At 46.8% G+C, this 26,551-nt stretch overlaps 1 protein-coding gene across 1 annotated transcript in view; it reads left to right on the top strand.

The window, feature by feature from the left end:
- Window positions 1-26,551, top strand: part of NOL4L (nucleolar protein 4 like) — a 65,510-nt gene that overhangs the window by 9,517 nt on the left and 29,442 nt on the right. The window contains exons 2-5 of the mRNA XM_085318244.1: window positions 3,170-3,257; window positions 3,960-4,115; window positions 7,950-8,061; window positions 14,513-14,622. Of these exons, the coding sequence (XP_085174370.1) occupies window positions 3,170-3,257; window positions 3,960-4,115; window positions 7,950-8,061; window positions 14,513-14,622 (466 nt within the window). The remainder of the gene's footprint in view (window positions 1-3,169; window positions 3,258-3,959; window positions 4,116-7,949; window positions 8,062-14,512; window positions 14,623-26,551) is intronic.

Raw genomic sequence — 26,551 nt, 5'->3', positions numbered from 1 at the left:
GACAGCTGGTATCTAATTACTGCGCGAGAATGAAAAGTCAGGCTGTCCCAGCTCGAGGGAGCGCGGATTAACGTCTCCTGCAGAATACACTTCCTCTGCCGCGTTTCCATGGTTACCCTCATTACCTGCCTGACGAAGAGGCGCTGGTGGTTCCAGCAGGGCTTTTAAACCCGGCCGGGAGGGTCGCGGGGGGGAGAGGGGGAGGCAGGAGGGTCCCCGTCCTTCCCCCCGCCGCCCGCGTGCCGTGGGGAGGCCGCCGCCGCCGCCGCCGCAGATGTCGCCCCGGCCGCCGCTGCAGCCTCTTCAGCGGCCATTAGCGCCGGCGGCCAGCGACGAGGGACGGCGCTGGGCGGCGGGGAAGGGGACGCGCGGCCGTTCCCGGAGCGGGGCACGGCCCCGGCGGGACGCAGCTCGGCGCGGGCGCCCCGCCGCCCCGGGGAGTCCTGCGACCCCCTTCCCCTCCATTTCCCGGGCCTTCTTCCCGGGCCTTCCCCCCCCCGGCGCCGGCTCCCTGAGGGAGGAAGCGGGCCGGGTGGCCCATGAGGGAGGGCGCGGGTGCCGAGAGGAGGGCGAGGGGAGGCAGAGCCCACGCCGGGGGGGGGGAAGGCGGTGGCGGCGGCGGCCGGCCGCGGCAGGCCCCGGGGGACGGCAGGGGAACGCGTGCCCGGGGGCGAGGGCGGCGCGGGAATGGCAGCTAGGGCCTGCAGCTGGGGGCGCGGGGACGGCGAGGCGGGGGGATCCGGGGAGGACGAAGGCGTCGGGGCAGGGCCGTGGCGCGAAGCGGGGCGGGCGCTGCCGACGCCGGCCTGCGATGCTGAATGTTGCCGCGGGGTTCGCCGCGGTCTCGCCTCGTCCCGGGGTGCCTGGCTKCACGCTCGTGCGCTTTCCCTGCCGTCCTCAGCCGGGCCGTCCGCCCCGTCGCGCRCGCCCGTGTGCGGCGGTGAGGTTGCCCCCGCTCGGGACAGCCGCCTCCTCTGCTTGTTTTCTGCTAGAAGGAGCGCGGTGTCGCCTGAAAGCAGAAAACAACGGCGACCTGCAGCAGGGAGGCTCCGGGGGGGACGGGAGCTGAGGGGAGGCGCAGGGCCGTGCGGAGGGGCGAGCGGTTCGGGCGGCGCGCGGGGCTGGAAGGTGGCAGCTGCAGGAGGCTGACGGGGAGGTCACGGGCTCCGGAGGGGCTGGCGAAGTGCGAGGAGGAGGCAGGCAGAGCACTGTGGGATAGGAGGAGACTGAGAAAAACAAAGAGACCTGACGGGGAAACGCGGAGAAAAAGAGGCCGAGAGGAGCAGGAGGAGGCTAAAGATAGCTGGGAAGCCGGGAGCGGCTGGGAGAAGGGAGCGAGAGCTGCAGGGCAGATGGATGCGGGACAGGCTGGGGACGGAAAGGAGGAGACAGGGCGAGAAAGGGGAGGGAGACAGGCGAGCRTGGAGACGTACCGAATGCCTGTAAGGAGATGGCAGCCTCTCCCAAGCGAGCGGAAACGGTGCCAGCTTTCCAAATTTTTATTTTGAGGCTGACTTTTGCTCCTTTTACACCTTCCGGGGGCAGAYGACTTCCAAAGCACGCCCAACACCAGAAGGGAGTAAAGAGCATCCCTTACACTCAYCCTTCTTCTTCCCAACTGAATTTTTATTGCTTTTTAAACCTAATGGTTTTTAAGCCATTCTGTGATGTTTTGGTCTCTGACTCATGCCTTGAACCCTTGAGAGCATTGCTGGGAGTGGAGGGAGGAGAGGGGCGTAGGCCTTCGGAGAGGTAGTCTATAGTGCGTATGTCCTCTTAAATCCTAGGTCAATGTTTGGTTATATTGCCAGTTATAAACCTCCCTAATCCTAGAAGTGCAGACTTGATGCAGCGTCTTATATCCAGTGACTTTGCTACTGCTTGCATCCCACCTGCTCCCCAGAGCTAAGCAGTTGTCCCAGGGAGAGGAGGCAGAGCCTGGCGCGGATGGAGAGCCGGCGAGGAGCACGGGGACGGGCTCAGCGGRGAGTGGGCTGTCGAGGGGCAGCTCCTGCCTCCCGCTGCTGGAGGGGATGGAGAAGAAGCCAGTGCTATGAACAAGCAGARAAGCCGTAGAGATACCACTAGCAATGCAAGGATGAGGGAATTTGCGAGTTGGTTGGGATAGTCCTGGAAATAGTGGTTTGCATATGGTGTTGGTTACAAGCTTTATTTCGAGGGCTTTGCTTGCATCTGGCTGTGCTTTTCTCATGATGCATTTTCCTTTGTCCTGTTTCCGTAATTATCCTCATTTCAACYCTGCTCTGAGGATTATTGGTCAGTAGGAAGCCTCCTAATGCCCACTCCTCCTTGGCAGGGGAATACCCGTGCCCTGGATTAAAGTGAAACTCCCCAAACAATGACAGAAGAAATTAGATCTGTATTCCTCAGGAACATTCCCTCAGGCAAAGTTTCCCGGCCGCCCCCACCTCATCGCTGCCGTGATCCCCCCCGTGATCTTGCTCAATATTCTCTTTGTTGCAGCCACCTTTATATAAGGCTCAGGGCTCCCTAGGGAGGTGCTTTGCCTCAGTGCCGGTGTCCCGGGTACGCACACCTATCCGTCCCGCTGCAGTCAGCATCTATGGACAGTCTCTATTCTGAAATTGGGCTAAGGAGGCATCTTTAACAGGCAGTGTTTTATGTCAAAACGCTGCTTCCCAGTACACTGGGTAGTCTTTAGCAGAAGGCCATCCCTCTGCGTGACGTGATTTTTGAGAGTCTCTGGGMTGGTGACTTAAGAACAGCATTTATTCCATCTATGTAGTGTATCAGTATATACACAGCCCAATTACGAATAACAACAAAAAAGTTTAGGAGATTGAATATTTATTTTGCGTGCAGACCTCTGCCTGCCTTCACGGATGTGTAAATGCACATTAAAAGATAGTTTGTGCAGGATGCCACTCAGCAGCATTGTGTGTACAGCCAGGACTGCATTCATGCATCTCTTTTTGAAAAGTATGCCTYGAAGGGAGGTGTCATGTATGTGTATATATATGTATTTATATATACATATATATATACACCTGTCTGTGCAACAATGGCATTTTTTTCAAGGARCGAGCTAAATGACCTTCTCTGAAACCTGGCCCTTGCTTGGTACTGCGCTCTAGCCAAGACGGCGACTGTCCCCCGTTAGCACTCCCTGTTCTGGTGCTGTGTGCAGGAGCGACATTAGCAGCTGCCGGGTACCAAAGGATGCCTCCTCTTCTCTTGGCATGGCCTGCCAGTGTGAGCTGACACCATTCCTGCCAGTCAGATAAGAGGAGCGCTCCTCACCACACTTCCCACTCCCACCAGTCTGTCACCACTGCCGTGTGGCAGAATTACAGCCTCCTGCTCCCCGCACATCCGAACACACAAAGAGCTGTGCCGCCGCTGCTGGGGCTCGGCTGCGCTGCGTGCAGGCGAGAGGGAGGGCGCCTTGCAAAGGTCAGTGCAGGGAAGGAGAGCGATTCAGTCTTGTTCCTTCAGGGCCTTAGCCTGGCGTTACTGTGAAATCTTGCCCAGCTAATTGGTCTGAGTCTGTGGGGGCTGCATCCAGCTAGTGTGCCCCACACATGCACATGCACATCTCAGGGGTTCCCAGGATGGTTTAATATCATGTGCAGGCCCAGAGAGTTTCCTCTGCTTATTCCCAGCCTAGTGAGATCATTCCAAATTATGAAAATTGAATTTCTCAATTGGTTAAGACTCCACTCTTCCCTTGTTTTTGTTCCTGGCCCAGTTTCACTGGCAGCTTTAGCAGCAGAACAGCAGCAGCCGCCACTGCCCTGGCTACAGCAGGAGCCTCCCTGGAGCACTGTTTAATTTATCCCCCACATCCTATGTGCTCCAGGCAGTTCAGGGCTGGAACATTGTGCCTGTGCCCCCTCCAACCACACTAGCCCCAGGCCGCTCTCATCACCCCTGTCACCCAGCACTGATACTAACTCAACTTGCCTGCACTGTTGTAGGGGGCAGATGGACTGTCGGAGCCTGAGGGCATCTCTCTGAAACGCGTTGCTGTGGTGGAAGATTTCTTTGACATCATATACTCAATGCATGTGGAGAGCTCATCCGAGCCAGGCAAAGCACCCAAACATGCGGGGCAGAAGAAAACCTACCGAGCGGTGAGACTCCTTCTTTGTATTCCCCAGACGGCAAGGGCATGGGGTGCGAAGGGAAGAGGCCTCCAGGCCGGCAGCCCTGGGGACTGGCCGGGGGCTTCCTGGGGGGAYGCACAGGTAGACGGCGGTGCCGCTTGCTCGCGGGAGCAGCGGCTGAACGCGAAGGAAAGCCGGCTTGCCTGTGTGAGGAGGCGTGAGAAAAGAGTTGTTTAAAGGCACAGCAGCTGCGCTCGGGAGACGGGAAACAAGGTCGCAGCAGCAGTACAACAGTACGGCTACTTAGGAAAGACCAAATGAATCATGCAAAGACAACTGAACATGCCTGGGAAAAAAGAGAAGGGCTCAGTATTACTGATGTGAGAGGGGATGTTTACCCGATCCCTTGTGCTCTCTGCTCTGTGCCATCTGCCTCCCTGTCTTCCTCAGCCGGAGGGAAATGTCTCGCCTGATCCTTGAAGAGCAGGAGTAGCCAGAAATGGGGACTGAGGCATGGCCAGAGCCCTGCCACTCTTCCCCAGCTCCGATCTGCTGTGTGGCTAATCTTGGCAGCCCATGGCTCTGTTTCCTCAGCTACAAAATGGAGGCAGTAGCAGAGCTAAGTCTTGCCAGGTGCTACAAGGATGCTGAGRACCAGCTCTATCCATCCTGAAACCACTCTAGTTAGGTCAGGAATAATTTAGCTTGAAGTGTGCTTCTCCAGGGAGCTTGCTGTTTCTCCTGACTCTGCATAGCACTTTGATGCAAATATTTGGGCTCTACTTCTCTTACAGGAAGAGCTGAATTTACTGTCCAAAACCAAGCTACTCTCTCGAATCCCACAGCCCTAAGGTCTGGGTCGCTTGGAGACAGAAGTGGCTGGCTGGCAGCTTGTGTCTCTGGTGTATACATCATCTCTGAGAGGTCTGTGCAGGCTGCCCTGGTCTCCGCAATGATGCCGGAGATTATGCAGGGCTTGGTGTGCTGCCTGCRTCCCTCCAGGGGTGGAGTCTGCTCTGCGCTCGTATCCCTGGACCCGGCCACRGGCTCTGCACGCTGACTGAGCGCCCGAGGTGCAGCCCAGCGCCCTGCGGTCCCCTGCTCGTGCTGGCATCCCCGCTGGGGAGCAGAGCTCTGTGTGCACATCTCGTGTCACCACGCTGAGCTGTGTGCACTCGGCTCGTGCCCCTGCCGCACAGCGCAGGACCAGCGGCTTGCTGCACACACTGATTCTCCCTGGCCAGAGGCAGGTGACCTCTTTATAATTAGGGAGGGCAGCTCCACCAGCATGACCACAATTCAGAAACTTTCCGCTCATTTCCCCAGCAGACCACTCTCACCCTCCCCTAATTCCTTCAATTCAGCTCTCTGGAGTACTAATCTGTGCACTGCACAGCCTCAGGGGAGCAGGCTGGATCCGTCTGTTTTCCCAGGCCTGCTAACAGCAGTCAGATAGCTTCATGCTCCACCCCTCAGACTCCCTCTTGAGCTGAGATCATCACATTAGCAATGAGTATCCCCTTCTGACCTGGCAGGACGCTGACTATCTGTCCTCTCGCATGCCCCATCTCCCTGGAACACATTTGCAGCCAGATCTGGAAGGTGAAATACTGCATAGCGCACACAGCTCCGGGTGAGCATGGCCTTAGTGCACAAAGGGATTCTGCTGGATGGTCAACTCCAGAAGATTCAGTGTCCCCTGCTGTTTTTTTTTTCCTTCTCTCTCTCTCTCTTTCTCCACCATTTCTGATTAGAGAGGCACTGGAGAGTTTGCCCTTGTCCATGACCTCCAGAGGGAGGCAATCAGAAAGGGAATTTGGATGGGAGATAACTCATCAAGGAGGCTGTCTGCTCTGCAGAGCATCAAATCAGCTGAGAAATAACAACTGTATCACTAAAATTAGCTGAGCATTTGCAGCAGACACTATGGGCCTGCTAGAGTAAAAGAGACAGGAAAGCTGGTGTCAGTCCTGCAGGTAATGCTCAGGGACAGTTCTATGCAAATCCAGAGTATCACGTTTGCTGCCAGCAATTTTCAGGCCCTTGAATTGCAGTGCTTCTGTGGGGAGTTCCTAATGCTTCAGCATGGATAAATATCTCACAGATGCCTTGAGAGGCAAGAGCTGGGCTGGGCAGCCACTAAGCCAAAACAGAGCTAGATGGGGCTGTGCCTAAATAGAAGGAAAATCCCATGAGGACCAGGCACTGCATCCTCCATTTGAATTGCTGGGACAAGGTCCCTGTCTGAACTTTCTACCCATCTGACATTAGTCTGCATGTAAAATTGGGACTATGCTGCCGCTCAGTGGAGATAAACGTCTCTCTCCCACAACAACTTTAGCTCACAGAGCTCTGTTTTAGCCATTATCAAGCAAGTCCTCTGCCCTTTGCCCCATCAGACTTCTACAACATTTTTTTCTTCTTTTTAACAAGCTTAAACTTCGCTCTTCTGGCTTTCCTGTGGGTTAGAAAAATGCTTGGAATTTATGTGGGTTTTTATTATTATTTTTTGTTAATAAAATAAGGTGCTGGGATAATGTCCAGTGGCCAGAGAAGAGGGAATCARGTCTTTCTGGGCTGCCTGCCTGGTTCTGCCCCAATCACTAGGCAGTTGCTCTAAAGGGTTTCTGATTGCAGCCTTCCTTCCAGTTATGAGACCCATGTCTGGGCTCGCAACCCTGAAGACTGGCACAAACAATTGAATTTCTGTTTGCTTTATGACCCCACTTGTAAGTGCTGTGACCCCTATTGGGGTCATGGCCCTTGGTTTGGGATCCGTTGTGCTAGGACAAGTCACTTAGGCCAAACAGGATGGGTGATTAACCGTAGGAACCAACTCCCAAAGTAAGAAAGAGGTAGACTCTCCAGCTCTTAATGTCTTCCAATTAAGACCAGATGTCTTCCTGGAAGATGTTTTAGGCAAACCACAAGTTATTGGGCTGCAGGAGAACCTGGGTGAAATTCCCTGACTTGTACTATACAGAAGGTCAGACTAAATGATTTGATGGTCCCCTATGGCTTTAAAAAATCTTTACATTAAGATTGCCTCTTCCCTTCTCCAAATAATGTAGACTTGGTTTCCAGAAGTGCTACGAAGTTGCTGCTGACAAGAACTAACCAGAATAGTAGGACTCCATGATAGCCAGGCACATTATTCAGATACTTAGGTCTGGATATCGTACTTAAGTTCAAGCATCCAAGTTTTAAAAAAATTATCCTTAGCTTTTCCTCATCTGTAAAACACAAATAACACTTGCCTGTCTCGCAAAGGTTCAGGGAGACTTAATTCATTACTGTTTGTAAAAACGTTTACAGTTCCCTAGATAAAATATGTCACAGAAATGCAAGGTATTATTAACAATAATTGATTGCCATTGTGGGAAGAAGTGCCCTGCCCTTAGAAAAGATTAATGGATTCTTCAGGTTATTGGTGTGATGGTAATTAACAGTGAAAACAGAACTGAAGAGACCTTACTTTCTTCTTTGAATCTTACACGTTCATAGCTTCGCGGTTCTCAGACTTCCTAGGAGGAACAGAARGGAGGTTCTGCGAAGCAGGGCCTACACAGGAAGTCGAGAGACCTTGAACTTTTCATTTTGGTCTCTGCTGCTCTGTGACATGCCCGTCACTCTCCAAAAAACATTCCCCACCAGCAGCTGCTCCAAAGAAAGGGATTCAGTGCACGTCACAGGACTAGGCCTAAAAGGAGTGGGTTGCTTTGCTGGACGTTATTGATGCTTTTCCCTGCGCTGAGTAAGGTGAAGTGGGACCGTGCCTGTGGTCTCCTGTGCACCCTGCCCGGTTCTCTGTTAGGCATTCTCTCTTCCCCAGGATATACAGCCATCTCCTTGTTTCCCTAGATTGCAGAAACCTACGCTTTCCTTCCAAGAGAAGCTGTGACCAGGTTCCTGATGAGCTGCACTGAATGCCAGAAGAGGATGCATTTCAACTCCAACGGACTGGAGCCCAAAGGTAAAGGCATGTGAACTCTCCTAGCAGAGCTGACTAAGCATTTCATATCAGAGTGATAGCACTGGAGAGCTATCAGGATACTGTCTCATTAATGAGATATGTCTTTACCAAATGGTTTTCCTAACCTGTGTTAGTTCTAATGCAMTTCTGTAGCAAAGCTGAAATAATTTTAAAATTTTGATTTATTCATCACTGTTTAAGCAGCCTATTTTCTCAACTCAGAGAATGGAAATGGGCTGATTAGTCTAATTTTGTTTCTGAGCATACAGCTTCACTTCTGCRTGCACCTTCTCCAGTGCAACATAACAAAGCTTGGGTCAAAAATATTGCAGGTCTGCAATCAACTCACAATTTTATGTGGGTGACTGGGAAAATGTGTCCTGAAGCTTTTCCTTTAAACTATGATTTTTGTAATGAAAGAAAATGACTACGTCTGAATAACTCAAGTTTCTGATAAAGAAGTAATTTGCAATAATTAATAGACATGTACGACATGATCCTATTTTGGATAACAGAAAGTGTGGGGGTAATCAAAGTTACATTATGTCTGTGTATACAACTAATTATCATGGCAACTAGGGTATTTAGCTCATTATGGTTCTTTTGTAAACTGAACTGATCTGCAGCTCTTAGGTGTTAAAGATATCAACAGTGCCTAAGATGTGACCAAGTTTTCTGCTAGAGTAAATGGTTAAAGATAATGCCCTTTCCTTTTTTTTTCTGAATTGTAAACTTATCAAATGCAAAGCATCAAACTAACCCTGAGAATTTTCCCTCAACAAAAATGCTTTTTAAAAAATATATAAACAAATTGCAGAAAGTTAGAATATTTCAGAACTGTTACAGCAGAAAAGCAGAATTATCAAGCAGAGAAGCAGAGTTAAATGAACAAAGGACCCAACAATAGGAAATTTCTACTATTAAATTCCAATTTCCAACTGTTTACTACTAGGAGCAGGCCTGTGGACAGCCTAGAGGTTTCATTTAAGTGGATTATGTGTGCCAGTTTTCCATAGCTAGTTAGTGAAATGCTTTGTGCTTGGTATATTTTTTAGAAACTCTCCCAAATAGTCAAATAATCATATGTGACATTTATTAGCCTAAGCTCCATTACTGCAGCACTCTCCCATTCTGCCTCTTAAGGGCCTGATCCTTCTTTCAGAGTAGGTCAAGAGAAATTTGGGGCTTTGGCTTCACTGTGAGCAAAACTGACCCTTACACTGACCGTGCCGCATCTGTCACGAGTGACCTGGTTAGACTGTGGATGTAACAGTCAGATCAGTGGGTCGGAAGGGCAGCGGGACGAGGGTTGGACCTACGCGGCTGTCGCCTTTTGGCTCAGCCCGAGACACAGCCCTTTGCCAATGCCTGGCACCAGTAGTCATCCGCCTTAGAGCTCACARGGGTGGTGGAATCCCCTTTCAGGAGGCATTTAATAGAAAAGGTCATTGTTCCTGCAGGGACTCCCCTCGGTCCGCAGCCCCCCGAGTCTGCCATGCCTCCCCTGCAAACACTGCGCTCCTCTGTGCTCGGGTGGAGCTCATAACACTCGAGGTGCTGAATATTCTCCCCAGAGTAGTCTGTGGGAAATCATGATCAGAGCTGAGGTCTGGTCATCCTGAGCAAAGTGTAAATAATTTTTTTTCATAAAGCTTTCCCTCTTACCAACTCTCTTAAAAATAAACCAAACAGGAAAGAAAAAAAATTTACAAAAATTCCTGCTTCTTATCCRTCAGGAATGGAAAGACAAGAATACCTTTCTGCTCTGAATAGCGCATAAATGGTGACTATATACCCTTGAAAATGCATAGAGTTCATTAGATAAGGCAACTTTTACTGGGAAAGTGTGTCTAATTTCACTAATAGAGATCAGTACAGAAACCTAGGTAGGTAAAATATAATTCAGTAGGATGAAAAAACATGAATCATTCTCATCTGTTTCTACTTCTCTTGTCCATTAAACAAATCTCAACACACTTCGTTTGTGATCAGAAAAATCCCTAATTAAACATATCTGACATCAAATCCTGCAGGGCACCAACATAATTCATAAAAAAGCAAATTATCTCGCTTATTGAAACTTTGAACAACATTGGACTTTACAGTGATCTCAACACTATTATTAAATTAGGACTAATTCCAGCAGAATGATATACGCATGGAATTAGGATTGAAACTGCTTTATTTTAAACCATTCTGCCTGAGTGTTTCATCTATATTTCCAACATGTGGGGCATATGATATAGTTAACTTTTAAAAAATGAGGTAAATCATTGCTGTAGCCTCCTTTTGCTGTGTAAGATGTAGATTGTTCCTGTGGAGTCCCCAAGGCCCTTTAAAACAAAAGTTTTCATTCTCTTCCAGTTAGCTTAAAAATATGTCTTTGGTTTTCTAGGCTCATGTTCTTATCTCTTGCAGTTACACAAATTCCCTGTGAATTGGTTGTTGCTAAAGGGATTATACTAGATTTATGCCAGGATAGTTTTGGGCAGAATCTAAGTATCAAAGTTCATCTAATTTGTTCTTACCCCCATCTGAGCATGTTTAGCTTTTTCTGTTGAGCCTCATTCATTTCTACAGTGCTTAACTATTAAGTGGAAGATGGCAGGACACCAACCATAGCATAGAACCACAGCTCCTTAGAGGTCCAAAAGACTCATCCTATCCACTCCTGTGCTCAAGGAAAGATCAGTTCTGTCTTTGTTATTCTTAGCAAATGCTTTCTCAGACTATTCTTAAAGACTCAAATGTGGGTGACCCCAGCCAACCTGTGTAGGTTTTCACTATCCCTACACTAGAAAGTTTTCCTATTATCTGATCTGAATCTTTTGCTGCATTTGAGCCCATTGCTGCTTATCCTACCCACCATGGACCTGGAGCAAAGATTGCTTCATTTTTCTTTGCAGCAGTAATTTTATATAGATGAAGACTTGTTYTTTKGKTTWAWWAMCYYYTTTTTTGGTTCTTTTTGAATCCTGCTTTTCAGACCTTTCTAGATTCTTGATGTGCCATGTTTACTGCCATATTTTACAGAGAAAGAGATTTCCATGAGAAGCTGCTAGCAACTTTTTTTTTATCCTGGAAATGGGAACCACTGAAGGTCACAAAGGGGGTAGCTTGCTTTTCTGGGTGTCAGGAAGGAGGCTGTGCTTCATCTTAAGTGGCATGGATTGCTGGTTAGAAGCCACAACAGCTGAATTTTCATTCATCCTCAACCAAGGTAGCAGAGATAATATGAGGATAATATGCAAATATTCTTTCTTACACTGACACCTTGAAAGGTCACACAGTACAGATCCTAAGGTTTGTCTGTGCTTGAGCCATTCCATTTTACAGAATCAGAGGTCTTTGGAGAGATGAATGTTTATCATTATTGACTCACTTCCCTTGTATACATCATCAGGAAAGTTAAGAGAGAGACTTCTTGCTTTCTTACATGTAAAAAAAATGGAAAACCCCAGGAAACAGCTTTGAGGTTCAGCTGAAGATTAATCTTATCCTATTGCTGACATCGCTGTCATAAACTTTTTCACTCCTTATTAGTGAATGATCTTATTAATTTATCTGAATTCATAAATTAATCAAGGCTCTTTTTAATTTCAGTAAAACAAAGGTAAAAAGATCATGAAGGAATCCTCCTAATATTTATACGTGATTTCTTACAAGTTACGATAGAAGAGGTGGGCTAGTTGAAGCAAACACATTCTTTAAGAAAAGCGCTAATATGCATTTCTGGCATTGCAAAGAATACAGTGAGGAAGAGAAAGAATCATTTGGACCGTCCAGTTCATCCTTCAGCAGAGAATTACTCTTGGCATATACTTGTAGTGCGTTGTGCAGATGCTTGTAATTGTTCCAGGTGGCAGAGCTTGCATCACATTCCTGGGGGATTTCAACTTAACAGATCTTGCTGCCCAGGAGCTCTTTCTGATGTTCAGCCTCAATCTCAGTTCTTAACTTCATCCCCATACATTTTGCTGTGTGGTATAGATCAGGTCCTGCCAAAACATAGAGTGATGCACGCTAGTTGCAACATAGTCACATAGTCCAGCTCCATCCCTGTCCCACTGTGGGATGAGATTACAGAGGGGTGGAAGACATACAGAAGCAGATTCAGAGCCTCAGGACAGTAGAGAGTTATTTGAACAAGATCCTTTTTCCTGACAGTCYGTGCAACCTTCTTATTTGGGGCAATAAGAAAGGCTGTTATGGTGGTAAGATGATTGCACACACTGCATACATGCGATACATGTACACCCTCACTCTGCACTTGCATCTGTTTTTCCTACAGCTGAGCTTAGTAATTCCTTGAGAGATACGCTTGGCATGCAGAAGATGAATACCTCTAGGTCAGCCAAGACACAGCAGGTTTCACAGACGTCAGTGTACTGAGTAGATCTTCCCTTTTATATTCTGTGTTCTCTTCTTTCAATTTGGACTTGCTTTGGTGACCAGTAGCTGCAAAATAAGCACTGTGGAGTGCTTTTCAGACTTGCAGTTTGCCATTTCCAGCTCAAGCTCTGGAACAAGTGGAAGTTTCTAACTTCTGTCATCACTCGGTAGGAAATAGTCTTTTAGAAAAAATCCACTTGGATATCAACTTGTGTTACTGCATAGACCCCAGTGCAGTCAAAGATTTCATTGATTCATTAATGTGGCTTAATTCCTTCTGATCTCCCACTGGTTATTTATTYATTTGATCTTTAGGATGGACTGAATTGCTTTTCATCAAATTTGGCAAAGTTGTGGCAATTTTTGTTCATGGGAGTTTTTTCCTCCCTTGGTGCAGGACCAGGCTATTGGAAGCACTCCTTGCACTGGGATTTTAGCATCTATTTGCCACAAAATAACATCTTTTCACAGCAGAATAATGGGTTATTTTGTGTGCTTATTTCRTAGAGACATGGAAGTGCTCTTAATCTATAGGCCAAAACATGACAGAGAGAAGTGATATACAGCCACGAGAAAACAGAGGAAGAATTAGTTTAGGGGATTCCTGAGTTTACGAGATTCCTAAAAGCTTTACATCTTCATATTTGGCTGAGCTAATGGCCATCCTTTTCTGTATCCAGATACAAGAATGCTTCAGATGCGTAGGACTAAACATTTTAGTTCTATGGGCCTTACCTAGGCTCTTGATGCAGAAGATTTGCAAAAAATATCAGCTATAGACAATATGTTTTTGGTTCGGGTCATTTCTTAATGAGGCGTGATAGATTTACCTTCAGAGGTGTGAAGATTCTTCAGGTCTACTGATTTTCACTGGGATTTTTTGATATTCAGCATTTCTGAAAAATAGGTCCATTAGTTTCATGTTACGGGTTTTCCAAGGTGCTGTAAAACATTTTGTGAAGGCTCTTTTTTTAAAGGCACTGTGTCAAAGGTGTCTGTGAAATCAATGACCCCAGAAAATGCAAGCCAGACAGTGAGATTCAGGACAGGAATGAAAACCTCCTACCATCATTTCACCTTCAGCTCCTGGAAATCCTTTTTCCCTGTCCACCGCTGCTTAGGTTCACTTTCCACTGGACTGACATGYGTCCCTTCACAGTATGCGGGAGGGCTGGATTATTGCCCCTCACTTGCAAACTCCTGTACTGAAGGCAAAAATCTTTCTTTTAGCCAGCGTTCTTTCCAGTGGGAAATGGCAACGATCCTCTTGACCACACACATTGCATGAGCCTCTGAATTCAATGTTAGAATAAATAATTCTAGCAGTCCTTGTGTCTTACGTGGAGAAGTAGCAAGCGCCACCATGATGAAAGCAAAAGTGACAATCATTGAGAACTTAGAAAAACCATTCAGGATTTGCTTTGTTGGAACTCTTCTAGTCTGGCTAGCAAAAATGATCTGCAGCGGTGGTCTGACTCTAGAGCGATCTCTAGAGCTCAATATGATGCATCCAGAGGAATCAACAGGAACCATTTAAATTAAAGATTTAAAAAAATAAGTTTTTGTTTTAATGAGGGTGTTAAAAATAATCTTCATCACCAGATAGGGATACTTAATAAGCTGCCTTACTGTTCACTCCTACCTGAGGTAATGCCCAGCAAAACTGGCAAGACTGCAAGCTGAAAATATATACTTGCTCATCAAGCTCTGCATAAATCCCATTTGCACAGAAGTGAATCTGAGACCTTTGGTAAGACTTGGTTTCTTCCTCAGTGATATTTTAGTTTGGTAGACTAAAAAAAATGTATTTTATATGGAGTCTTTTCCACAGGTTGACAGTAATGCTTTTATGTCACAAAACAACATCTCAACACCTGTTCTGTAATTATGTTCTTGGTGGGTTCATGCCCTTATAAGAATCTTAGCTCAGCAGGCACCAATTCTATTTAGGTATTTTAAGTGCTTCTAAATACATRTATTTAATTGATTATGATAATACATCATAGGTTTGTGCTTCCACATGCCCATATCTAAATGAAGTTTTTCTTCTGTTCTTCAGAGAGCGAACCACCTTCCTCTTTGGTTTCTGGGATCATTGACTACAACATGCCTCTCACCTCTACTTATCTGAAGCAAATGAAGCTGCGCGTAATGAATTCACAGGAACAGGTGAGTTGCTGTCCTGGCACAGAGCAGTGCAAGGTGCACAGCAGGTTTCTGCCCATGCTGAAGGGTAAAGGGAGTAACTGATGTTTGGCATGTCTGATTTTCAGAGGATCATTTTGGAAATGTCTAGTTTTACAGGCAAGTCAGGCTTTACACAAGTACAGTTGGTGTTGCTATGTGGAAGTTAGGAGGGCAGAAAACCTCTGACACTTGGGCTCCTTCAGAATCAGGTCGATGGAGAGGAGCAGTGATGTAGTTGATGCAGCTGTTGTTTATAAGTGTCTGCATGTTCTTTAGACATAGGGTTCCTGTAAGAAATTGTTTTAAAAATAAAGATGGTATACAGGAATTTCTTTCTTTGCTTCCTCCTAGTTGCCTGGGAGCTTTAACAGATAGGGTCTGAAACCTAGACATGGCTTCAGTTGCTCAGTGGCAGCTTGAGGAAGTTCAGTTGGAGCCATTCTCCATTCTTGTGTCATGACAGGAGAAAGCTCAGTTGTTTGGTGACAATATTACRCCACTGGATTTTAATTTTGGAATGGCAGGAGCAGACTGCTACATGGTTATACCCAGGCTATGGGATTTTCTGAAGTTCTGCAGCTGCAGAATTAGCTATGGGAACCTCTGTGCACCATGGAAACGGACTATAAAAAGAAAAGTATGTTATACTTGCTCCCCACAAATCATCACTGAAACCCATTGTTGGATTTTCTCTCCAGCACACGGAAACCTGAATCTGATCTCRTACATCACTGCTAGTTGCAAAAATAAGAGAAACTATATGTGCATTATGTAGAGGTGAGAAACACTGTTGATAGCTTGAACTGTGAAGTTGTATCCATGGATAGATTTTTTAATCTACTGGCAACTTTTAGGGACGTTTGTTAGAGAATCCAGTGCTGGGGTGTAAAATGCCAGGTCGGGTTTGCTGTCATGAGCTGAAGAGGTAGATACAGAACAGTCGATCATTTCACTAGTAAAGCCTTCTTGATGCTTCTGTATTTTGGGCTTTTTTTCTTTTGTATATATTGGATGCATGAGTGAGTTTAAGGCTTTATGTACAATAGATTATACTATAGGTTTTAAGATGTGAAAAACTGTGATTTGGAAAGTTTTATATTCAGATTTGGGTTCTGATGTAGAACTATGGACAGCTCCATGGAGACAAATCCAGTTTTCTCAGATACTGCCTCTGAAAATGAACAGCTTGACTGGGAAATGGATGGCCTGATGCTGGATACATGGAATAAATGGATAGAGTRCTTCCTGGTATCTGATTGCTCCTTCAAAGCCACTTTGGCTTAAATATGATCAAAAGCTAACATTTTCTGACTGTCTTTGGCTTATGTGAAGTGTTTGCTGAGTCTTGGTGCAACTCCTCGCAGGGAAGTGTTGAGATTACAAAACTTACCACTATATGTACCATTAACCATCAACCTTGTCTTCTCTGAGGTTAAGGATTTAGTGGGCCATGAATGCTAACCTTTCTTTTCAGTATTTGAGGATAAGTTAAGTTTGAAGCATACATAAAAGGCAGTGGGAGAGGTTTTCTGTTTACCATTTATGCCTTTTCTACTGATAGGTCAGTTCCTCTTGGCTCCAAAGCTCAGTTCAAGAGAAATGTATAATGAAGCTTAATTAAACTCCTGAATCCAAATTACAGGTAGAAAACTAGACTTGCAGTTTGATATTATTTTCATAATGAAAAATACTTTGAAAGCTAGATTTAAGTACAGAATCTGAGTTTTGAAGCTGGAAGTTTAGGGATGCTTTTTTTTAAGAAGTTTGCTTTGGTAATTTAGAGACTTGAGAAGTGTGTAGCCTCAGTTTTGTTTTAGAAGTTTGCACTGATCTATCGCTAGCTAGAGAGATATAATGAATTGCTAACAAGAGTGCTCTTGCAGCTAGCTAAGATTGCAATAGAAGCATATGCCATCAAGAATACAAGAGGGGACCAGCTGAGACAACCAGCAGTTGTTGGTTTAGATCATAAATCAAACTGCTTGATTTTGTTTCCCTGCCTCTAAAGTTTTCCTTCTGCTAATCTCTCTTTGGTATGTTGCARTGCAGCTTTCTAAGCTTTTCAAGCTGTAGCAGCCAAGGGAAAAAAATATTTGGCAGAAGTAAAATTTGCCCTTCAATATATTACTGAAACTCCAGTGAGATTCCTGGGAGCAGAATAACAAAAGATCAGYTCTACTGTTCAGACTTCTGAAGCATGAAAGCTTTCTGTCAGAGCTGGGTGTAATGACAGTCTTAAGAGGATACAGGTGGTTAAAACCCTTGGACAACATTCAGTGCAACTGAGGTGCCATCCGTTCTGAGATCCAAGGACACTCCCTGACTTCCTTTGGGGAGACAGCTACCAAGCTCCTAAAGCAGCTGTATCTGTACCTGAAGCTGTTAATTCTGCAGTCTATGTGAAGAAAAAGGGGAATGTAGACAGGGATTGTCTGTTCAGCATAGCTCAAAACRTGTTCTGTTCCCTATTCGCATAATAATACCAATAACAAGCTTCAATTTCCTCCACCAAGCACTTCCCTGCTATTTTTTGCTTTCCTTATATCCTACCCTGGAAACATCACCATACTATTCTATTTTTCCCAGAGCATTCTGGAGGTCTTTGGAGACCACTGACTGTGAAGTACATGCYACTGTTCTCCCTCTTCCCAGCAAGGGAACGAGGATACATAACTGTAGGGTTAGGGTGCTGCAGCTGTGGTTTCAGGTATTTAAAACCTCAGAAGTCCTCCAAAGATAGAAATAATTCAGATTTTTGCTACTAATGTAAAAACAAGAAGAAAATATCTCCATCTTTTTGATGTTTTTTACGCACAAATATATATTGCATGTTCTGTATACATCACAATTAAAAAAAAAAAAGATACTGGTTCCTTTCTAGTTCAGCTTTACCACCATGCCACCTTACTGCCTTGCACTACAGCGATATTTGATGGTGTTAATAGAAATAAATTAAGCAACTGACTTGTATTCTACTTGGCTTTTGCCAAAAACAATTATTTGTATACAGCAACACCAGGAAGAACTTGCATCATTTGGGGTAACAATGAATGAATTTGTGCCAAAGTGGCCTTTTAACTTCATTATCCAGGAAAAAAACGTGCATGTAACTATAATTTAATAGTGCTGTTAGTATTAGGGCAACAGTGTCTCCAAAAGGAAGCATAGGCAGAAGAACCTTAGAGAAAGCATTTTATCTGCACTTAGGGACAAAAAAACAGTAAAGTGAGGAGCTTTTTACATGGTTCTTCATAAAATGAAGCATTCCAGCAGAACTTAGAGAGCTCAGAGAGCAAATCACCATATTATATGAAAGTAGTCAGAGGACAAGAGAATCAAATTATTTTCTCACATCAGTGAAGATCAATGTATTTTTTGAAGTCTGTGCATTTATTCTGGCATGACTAAAAATGACTATGACCCATGCCACTTAAATTGGGTTCACTAGAACATGCAGAGGCTTCTAGGGTATGAGTCTTCTTTCGTTCCAATTTTATACCAATTCTCATATATGTGAGAAAAATCAGGCCCCTTACCCTTTCCACATAGTGCAGAATTAGCCATATTTCAGGGTGTCTACTGAGGCATTAAAGTATCCTCTGAACTTCTGACCTTTTCAATCTAGCAGCAAAAAGGAATGAAAAGAAGATATTTGATGTTTATCTATAATGATCCTTCCACCTCATTTTCAAATAATAAATATTAGCATTTTTAAATGATCGGGTATTCAAGTTTATTGCAGTCATCTTCCAGACAATCTTTTCTGTCTTATTCAAACTCATGCTTGGATTTATTTTTCACGCCACACTGTTCAGCATGATTTCCACTGAGGCCTTGTGTACAGTGGCTGATAGAATATGAAGATTTTAAAAGAACAAATCCCTGCACTGAAATGCCAGACTCACTCTCTGCTCTGGAGATGTTGCTGCTACCTTGGCACATATAGTCTAGGGCTGAATAACCAGGTCTAAATGATACAGAAACATTTTCAAAGRTTGCTTCAGTGGCTGGTGACAGAAGGTCACATCATCAGTGAATGGCAGGAGCTGCTGTTGGATGTGAAATAATACGAGCTTTTTTCTTGTTGCTATGGATTTGCTACACTGACTTATAAATGGTGGAGAAGGACAGGGCCTTGTCCAGCACTCATCACCCACTCCACGCTTCCATTCGCTTCAGTGTAAAAGTGGAGTGTGTGAAAGTGCATGGATGTGAAGCAATTTTCAAAATAGGAACATGTTTTCCAGAAATATCTTATGCAAAATGAAGGTGCAGCCTGGGAGGGGAGGCTTCAGGTGCCATCGGTGTCACCGGGAGTTGACATTGTTTAACACTGGTTGGGATCAAGGCTCCGCTGCGGGGTTGGGGAGCTCAGAGGTCCTTGTGACCGAGGAGGCTGGTTTGCAATATGAAGTCCCCTTCCYTCAACCCTGCCTTCTCCCTGGTCCACCTGTGCTTGCTCACACAGGTGTCTCAGAGGCCCCTAGTGCCACCAGGACGGCTAAAACCGGTGCGGATTCAGTCTAGCAAATGTCCTGGGACACATTTTAAAAATCTGATGAGACTGCTAGATTTTCATTTTCGGAGTCCTTCACTAGCGAGAATGGGATTTCAGTCTCCTGTTTGTGGTTTACACAGTCCGGAAGGCCAGAACCAAACCTAGCAGAGCTGGCAGCTGTTGAGCAGGATCCGGATTTAGCTGTTCAGGTCCATAGTGAAGAAAGAGCTGTACATGATAAARCTACCGGGCTAGGGGCTACTGCTGGGCTGCGTGGCTCTGGGCAGGCCTTTCATCCCTTTGCTGCCGTTAGCACTGTATTTACTCAATCATTAAAAAWTAAGTGTCATTTCAGAGTATTATTTTTGACATTATTCTAAGTTAAATGCTGATAAATAGTGTGATAAGAAGAAAGGCTGAGTTACTCTGAAAGATAGATGCAAGTTACATACTGTTAAAAGGTACAAAACTAAACCCCCAAACCATGAGAGGAAGCCACTTAAGTTCCAAAGGCAAGGAAATTAGCGGGGGGGAGTACATTTTACCCTAAATAAGCCTTCTTCTARCCTCTCTGGCCAACAGATACATTCTTTAACCAAAGTGACAAGAGCTTTGAATTAAAAACAAGGCACCCTTTTCACGGCCCCAACGTGTGTAGACACTTTTTATTTTAGAATGTAGCAGCTAGAGTCAGATTAATTAAAGTCAGTAATTGTCTACAAATAACAGTGCCTTGAAATATCTAAATTTGCTTTAGAAAATCAGTTAAATTAGTGAAAACTTACAGGTTATTCGGTTCTGAGACTCAGATATGGATATTGCATTGAAGCCTGGAAAAATATCCAATTAATAATATTTGGAAATAAGATGATTCTAAATGTGAAAAGTCTGCTAATTTTATGAATTACTCTCCACACCCACTCACCATTAATTATCTTTCAGAGAGCAACAGATCAGCTCCGCTTTGAGAAGTGTAGGTTTTGTCAGTGAGAAGTGGCTGGATTTTCATGAGATTTCATTTCCTCACCTCATGGTTTGCTTATACTTCATATTCTGAGAACTAATTTGTTTGTCCTAACACCATAAGCATACRTTTTATTTTCATTCTAGATTGTATAGTGACAGGACTTTAGTTGATGCTACTAATAAGATTCTTTGAACATTCCTCACTGCTCTTTCTTTGATTTGGAGCCTGAATTGGCTCGAATATTACGCCCATCTGGGTTGTCTCTTTGGTGTGCATACCCCGTCAGCTCACCCGTACTGCCGCATCTCTGCCCTTTCCGTGTTTTATGGGGGGCAACGGTTTGGGGGAGCAACACTGGATGTTTCATGCAGTCACCAGTGAAACATTGCTAGAGTTTCTAAAAAGCACAATAATACCTTTCCAATATAAAAGGATGCTAAGCATGAGATAGTGCTATTTCAGGTCTCATCATGATGGATAAAGAAGAATAAACTGTAGGACTGAGGGCTGGCTGGGGACCAGTGATCACAACCAGTAATGTACATACACTTAAGAGTTTCAAAAGTGTTAGATATCCTAGATGTGGAAAAATCAGAGGAATTGCTGGGGGTGGAAATTAAGACAGAGGGATGTGGATGAAAACAGGTCGTTCTTTAAGAGGAATCCTGTTGGATTCCACCACAAAGAAAGTAAACACTTTTACCCAAAATCACAGAATCACAAATGGTTGMGGTTGGCAGGGACCTCTGGAGATCATCTAATCCAACCSCCCTGCTCAGCAGGGTCACCTAGAGCACGTCGCACAGGATCGCATCCAGGCGGGTTTTGAATATCTCCAGAGAAGCAGACTCTGCAACCTCTCTGGGCAGCATGTTCCAGTGCTAAAAGTTCATCTGCCATTGGCAAATTGAAGGCAGCCGTTAAAAATAGAAAGTCATGAATGAAAACAAGCAGAAAATTTTAAAAGAGAACTAGAACTCTGGCTAGAAATACTGAGGACAAGAAGAAAGTTCATAGGTAGAACAGAGGAAATCCTATCAATGGTGTAAGCCATTACTAGTTAAGGTGATAAATTTGTTCATGGATGTGCAGAGAAGGCAAAGCATGCAGTTCAGTATTTCTGCACTGTATTTGGAAGGAAGCAAGATGATGCGTTTGTATCACATGAGGATGAGAAGCTACTTCCTAGTCCATTAGTAATTAAAGAGGGCGTTAAGCATCTCCAGAAATAAACACCTCTAAATCAACAAGTCAAGACAACTTCCCTTCACAAGTCCTTTCTTTGGCTTGGGAAGATTTTTGTTAGCCGATGTTAACTTTTAATACATTTCGGAGCACTAGAAAAATTCCCTGAATTGCCAGTTACGTGCTGTGCTGCGGTATGCAAGGGTTATCGCCACCGCTCAGCGTACAGAGACGGACAGTGGCAGGAGGAGGGAGGTCGTTTTTAGCTCTGTTTGGTAATGGTAAGACCAAAACTGAGATGCTTCATCTGGGTCGAGAGGCTGTCTTTAAAAGGACTTTGAAAAGCTGCTGGGGTGCGGAGAGGTGCCGCCAGGGATGCCTCTGGGGCTGGAGCGGCACCTTGCAGGGAGACACTGGCAGAGCCGGGTCTCTGCCGCAGAGGCGGTTTTACAGATAATTTGATTACAGAGGTTGTAACGTAGAGGTTGCTTGTACCTCAAGGTCACTAACACAAGTTTAATAATAACTGTCAAATAACAAACAGGGAAAAAGGTCTAAAGGCCGAAGTTAGAAAAATTCAAATTAGAAATAACACACTTTTAGCACAGGGAAAGTGAATATCCATGGAAACGAATTCCTAGGGAAGAGGCAGAATCTCCAACTTTTGTGCTTTGCAGTCCAAATGTCCTACCTTGCCATAATATTCTGTTCAGCTAAATACAAATTACTGARATCGGTATGGACGTAACTATTTGAAATACAGAATTAATCTGTGCAACAAAGGCTCGCTCCTGTATCTGTATCAGCGAAGCCCTCTAGTGGAGATGCAGCTTGTATTGGCAAAAGTGKTTTTTTGGTGATAAATTTAAATTACGTCCCAAATGACAGACTTTGGCCAGGCAAAACTACTTGTATAAGTTGCATGTGTGGAGTGGCAGGAGGAGGAGCGGCTCYGGCTGTCACAGCCGCGTTCTTTACGTTTGCTGCTTTTCTTCTCACTCTTAACTGCCAGAGACAGTTCAGCAAAACTTTCATTCTTGGCCTTAATGGCTCACGAGATGCAGGGGGTCAGATGATCAGGCCATTTAGCCTAGTTTTGACTTCTCCGAATGGCTTGCTTTCAGCAAATGTCAGCTCATTTTTGTTATTTTAATTAACTGTGAAGTTCACAGATATTAAAAACTGAAGAGCTTTTATTTCCAACTTTGTAGACCTTTCAGTATTTTTCCCAGTGTGGATGCACTAAGGTAAGCTTTGTAATATCGCAGCGCGTGCTCGATGCAAGCAGACCAGTCTGAGACCGGCCCTCGGGCTGGCAGCGGCTCTCGCCCTCTGCGCRCAACGTGATGCCGACGTCCTGACTGTTTGCAGTTACCGGGAGAAGCACATGCTATTTTATGTAAGAAAGGAGGTGTTAAATCAAGTGCTATCACTAAATAGCACCATGGGTATCTACGAGCGAGCGCCCCACACCGCGTACACCTGGTCCCCGCGTGCCGCAGCTAGCTGTGCCGTCCGACCAGCCTGCGAGCAGGGCTTTAGCCTGTTTCTGAGAATAGTGAATGAATATGGCCAGAAATCACTTTTTTTTTTTAATTCACGATTTTTTCCCYGAGTGTTGTGCATATTTTGTGAGGAGAGATGCTGCCTATTCCCTGTAGGATAATAAACATTGCAGGTAGCTTTTTCCAGTAGAACTGGAAATAAAGTTTTGATTTTGGTCCCATGTAGTGAGGCTATGAGACATTTCAAGAGGAATCGCTCATCTGTAAAGGGCCGTGCTGGAGAATTACAAAAACATTTATTGCCTTTATCCTATGATATACTATCCATGGAATAGTCTCGTGGATCCAGTTAAATTTATCCCATATGTGTGAAACAGTTCACAGCAGCAAGGTTTTCTCCGTTGTCTCACAAACTCAGTTACTGACAGGCTGCATGTTGACTTTGATCAAGTCACACAAATGGCTCTTTCTTAATTGCCTTCTCCCTGCAAAAGGGGGATAATACCTTAGAGAGAGTTCTGAGGTCTCRCTCACTAATAAAGCTCTTCAAGAGCTCGGATGGCAACTGCTTGGAGAGCGCGAACTATTATTAATGATTTCCGTTATTATGGAAGATGAATCTGTGTGGTTCAGCTTTTTAACCTTGACTCGTGTTCTTGCTTTTGTTTCTGCCACAGTTAAAGCTGCATAGCCTTGCACCTTGCTTGGTTGCACAGACCCTTCACTTAAGCCCCAAATCGTGAGACTTGCGCGCACAAAATGAGCGTGCATCTCTGAGGAGCCGGTTTTACTCCCAAAGCTGAATTCTGAAAAACAGCATGCCTTGAGATGGGCTAAAAAGCTCACCTTGAATGGGTTTTATGTTTAGATTTAGTCAATGCTGATGGGGGTGTCCAAGAGAGAAGCTGCGGGAGTCGTTCTCGGTCTCGAACACAATGCAGACATCCCTGCTGGTGCTGCGTGCTAACGCTCAGGCAAAAAATGGCAGGAGACGGAGCTGCACGTGATCGCGCGGTTGGCTCTCAGTGTCCTGTCCCTTCAAGCGCCCGATTCCAGCACCCCAGAGGAAGGCAGTTTCCATCCACAGGCTCAATTCCTTCTCCGCTACTTTATTTGGTAGTGAGTGGTGTACCCCTGAAGCATGAAGCTGCATTTCCTTTTCATCCCTTGGTCTTGGCTCCTGGGGAAAAAAGCCTTTACTCATGCATGTGCCAGGTGCTAACAACTGGTACTTCTATGGGAAGAGCGACCAAGATGAAGCGGGAATACAGCCCTCAACCCACAACAAATCTGGTCTAGAGTAAAGTTTCCCAAGTCTTTKCTTCCTGACTGTGCTCTGCATGCCAGATAAATTAAAATGCAGTGTTGTTCAAAACCAAGCATCCTCCTTATCCCTCGTGACTGTGGTTGTCCTTCAGCAACTTTCTTCTACACGGCTGCCCCTTTTGCCCTGCCTTCCTTGCTGGCCTCACTCATAAAAGGTTTGCATTTTTAATGCTTATTATCCAGTAGGGCTTGATGGTCACGGAGGATCAAATGCAGTAGGTCCTATTTGTTATTTAACCTACTTTTCAGAGGCACAAGAACATCAAGTGACTTGCACAAGGTCGCCCGTGAGTCAGTGATAGCCAGGATCCTTCCGCTGTCCAGCCCCTTGCTCTCGCCGCTAGATCGCTGTGCCTACATTAATCAACAGCGTATCTATTCGATTAAGCTTCTATAAAGTGGCTTAAATGCAGTTTGTTCCTGCGTTTGACAGGAGTTCTCCTAGTTCTTGTAGAGCTTTGCTGTATGAAAGTAGGATAGATTAGGTCAGGGTATTGTTAGTACACTCTTAGAGATGTTATATTATCTCGTATGTTATCTTGTATGCAGAGAGACTGCGAAACGGTCAGCTATGAAGTTAGGGCAGGGAGCTGGTGAGGACGTAGTGCGAGCTCGAGGGCCCCGCTGGCTGCCTGCTCCGGGGAGCGCAGCCCGCCGCGGAGCCCCCGGCTTTCTGCACGGCCTGGTTTGTGTATCCACGTGAAATTATTTGCAGGGATTGSAAGTAACGAACGCATTGCAAGGAGAGAGGGAGGGAAGCGACTTATAAATAATGCATTTGATATGTATTATATATATTATATAATAACAGTAGTACTGGTTTATTATGGTTTTTGTTTTTCTAAACGCAGTCCCGTAAGGCACTTACCCCTCTTCCTGACAGCTTGATAAATTACTATTACTGATTCCCTATCTAATTGCCAGTTATTTCCCCCTAGATAATTTGAATCCAAAAATACCCACGCGAGGGGAACTTCGCGAGGAGCTTTGGAAAGCTTTCCCGGCTCCTGCTGGCGGCAGCCCCCTCCAGACCCCGCTCGCGGCTGCAGCGACCCCGCCGGGGGTCGGGCCCGCGCCGCTGCCCCRCGGCTCCGCCGCTCCTCCGCCCGCGCGGACGCGTCTGTTCGACGCTACGTGAAATTTAGGTTAATCCGTTTCCAAAGTGGATTAGCGTAGCCCACACAAAGGCACTTAGTGTAAAAGGAGAGCGGCGAGGCGGCGCGGGACGGGCCCGGCCTGCCCCCCTCCCGCGCCGTCCCGCCGGCGCTGCCCCTCCGAAGTGACTGCGAGCCGCGCGAAGGGAGCGCGAGGCGCAAGCCGGGCTCGGCCGTGGGAAGGGGTTAACGCCTGCTCCGCTGAGGTCCACGGCAAGTCTCCTGTTCACCTTAAATGGTCACGATTTTATTTTAGCTCTGGGGAGGAGCGGCAGCGAGCGCAGGGCAGCGGCGCTGGGCACGGCCCTCGCGCGGCCGGAGACCCCCGGGGCTCCGGTTTGGCCCTTCGGTCTTCGGGCTCCAGGTGAGGCCGGAGAAGAGGGAAGCGATGCCTCCCTCGCAGCAGCACCTGCTCCCGCCGCGCGCTCCGTCCGGAGCCCCCGCGGATCCTCCCGCCTCACCCTCCCCCTTGCCTGCTTTTCGCAGCAGCAAAATGGTTAACGTTGAAATAGAAAAGACGATAATTGGACATCCGTGCTAACACGCCATAAACACAACCGTGGCGGCTCGCATCCTCCGCGATGGCACGGGCCTACCCGGGCTCGGCCACGAAATCGGTGGCRTTTGGCTTATTTCGCAAAAATTTCCTTCACGAGCACGAGCAGCGGGAGAGGCGCGATGGGCCGGGGCGGAGGGGAAGGCGAGCGGCTGCGGCGCGGGGCTGCAGCCTCCCAGCAGCCGGGAGGTCGCGAGCAGCTGCAGCGGGGCCCGGCCGGGCGCGGGGCACCGCGCGCTGCCAGCGCACCGCGGCCCCGGGACCCGCTGCGGGCCGGGAGCCTCTCCGGCGCGGCGCTGCCGATTTCAGCGCGGGCGAGACCCTGCGCCCGAAGCGGAGGCCGCGGCAGGCGTGACCGTGCCGCTCGGAGCGGGCTCCACGCCGGCTCCCGCCGCCGCGCGAGGAATCAGCGGAAACAAAAGGCTCCGGCGGAGCCGGCGGCCGCGGGGACGGGGGGTGACGGGGGGCCCCGGGGCGACAGCTCGGCCCGCGCCCCGGGGGGCTCCGCACCCGCACCCGCACCCCGGCCCGGCAGGGCGTCGTGCAGAGCGGGGGCAGCAGGGCGCGGATGGGCCGGGCTGGGCTGGACCGAGCTGAGCCGAGCCAGGTCGGGCTGAACTGAGCCGAACTGAGCCAAGCCGAACTGAGCCGGGCCAGGTTGGGCTGACCGAGCCGAGCCGAGCCGAGCCGAGCCGAGCCGGGCCGGGCCGGGCCGGGCCG

Source organism: Rhea americana, unplaced genomic scaffold, assembly GCF_003343005.1.
Source record: "Rhea americana isolate MKP2758 unplaced genomic scaffold, rheAme1 scaffold_529, whole genome shotgun sequence".
Taxonomy (NCBI): Eukaryota; Metazoa; Chordata; class Aves; order Rheiformes; family Rheidae; genus Rhea; species Rhea americana.
This window is presented reverse-complemented; position numbering and strand designations above follow the sequence as displayed.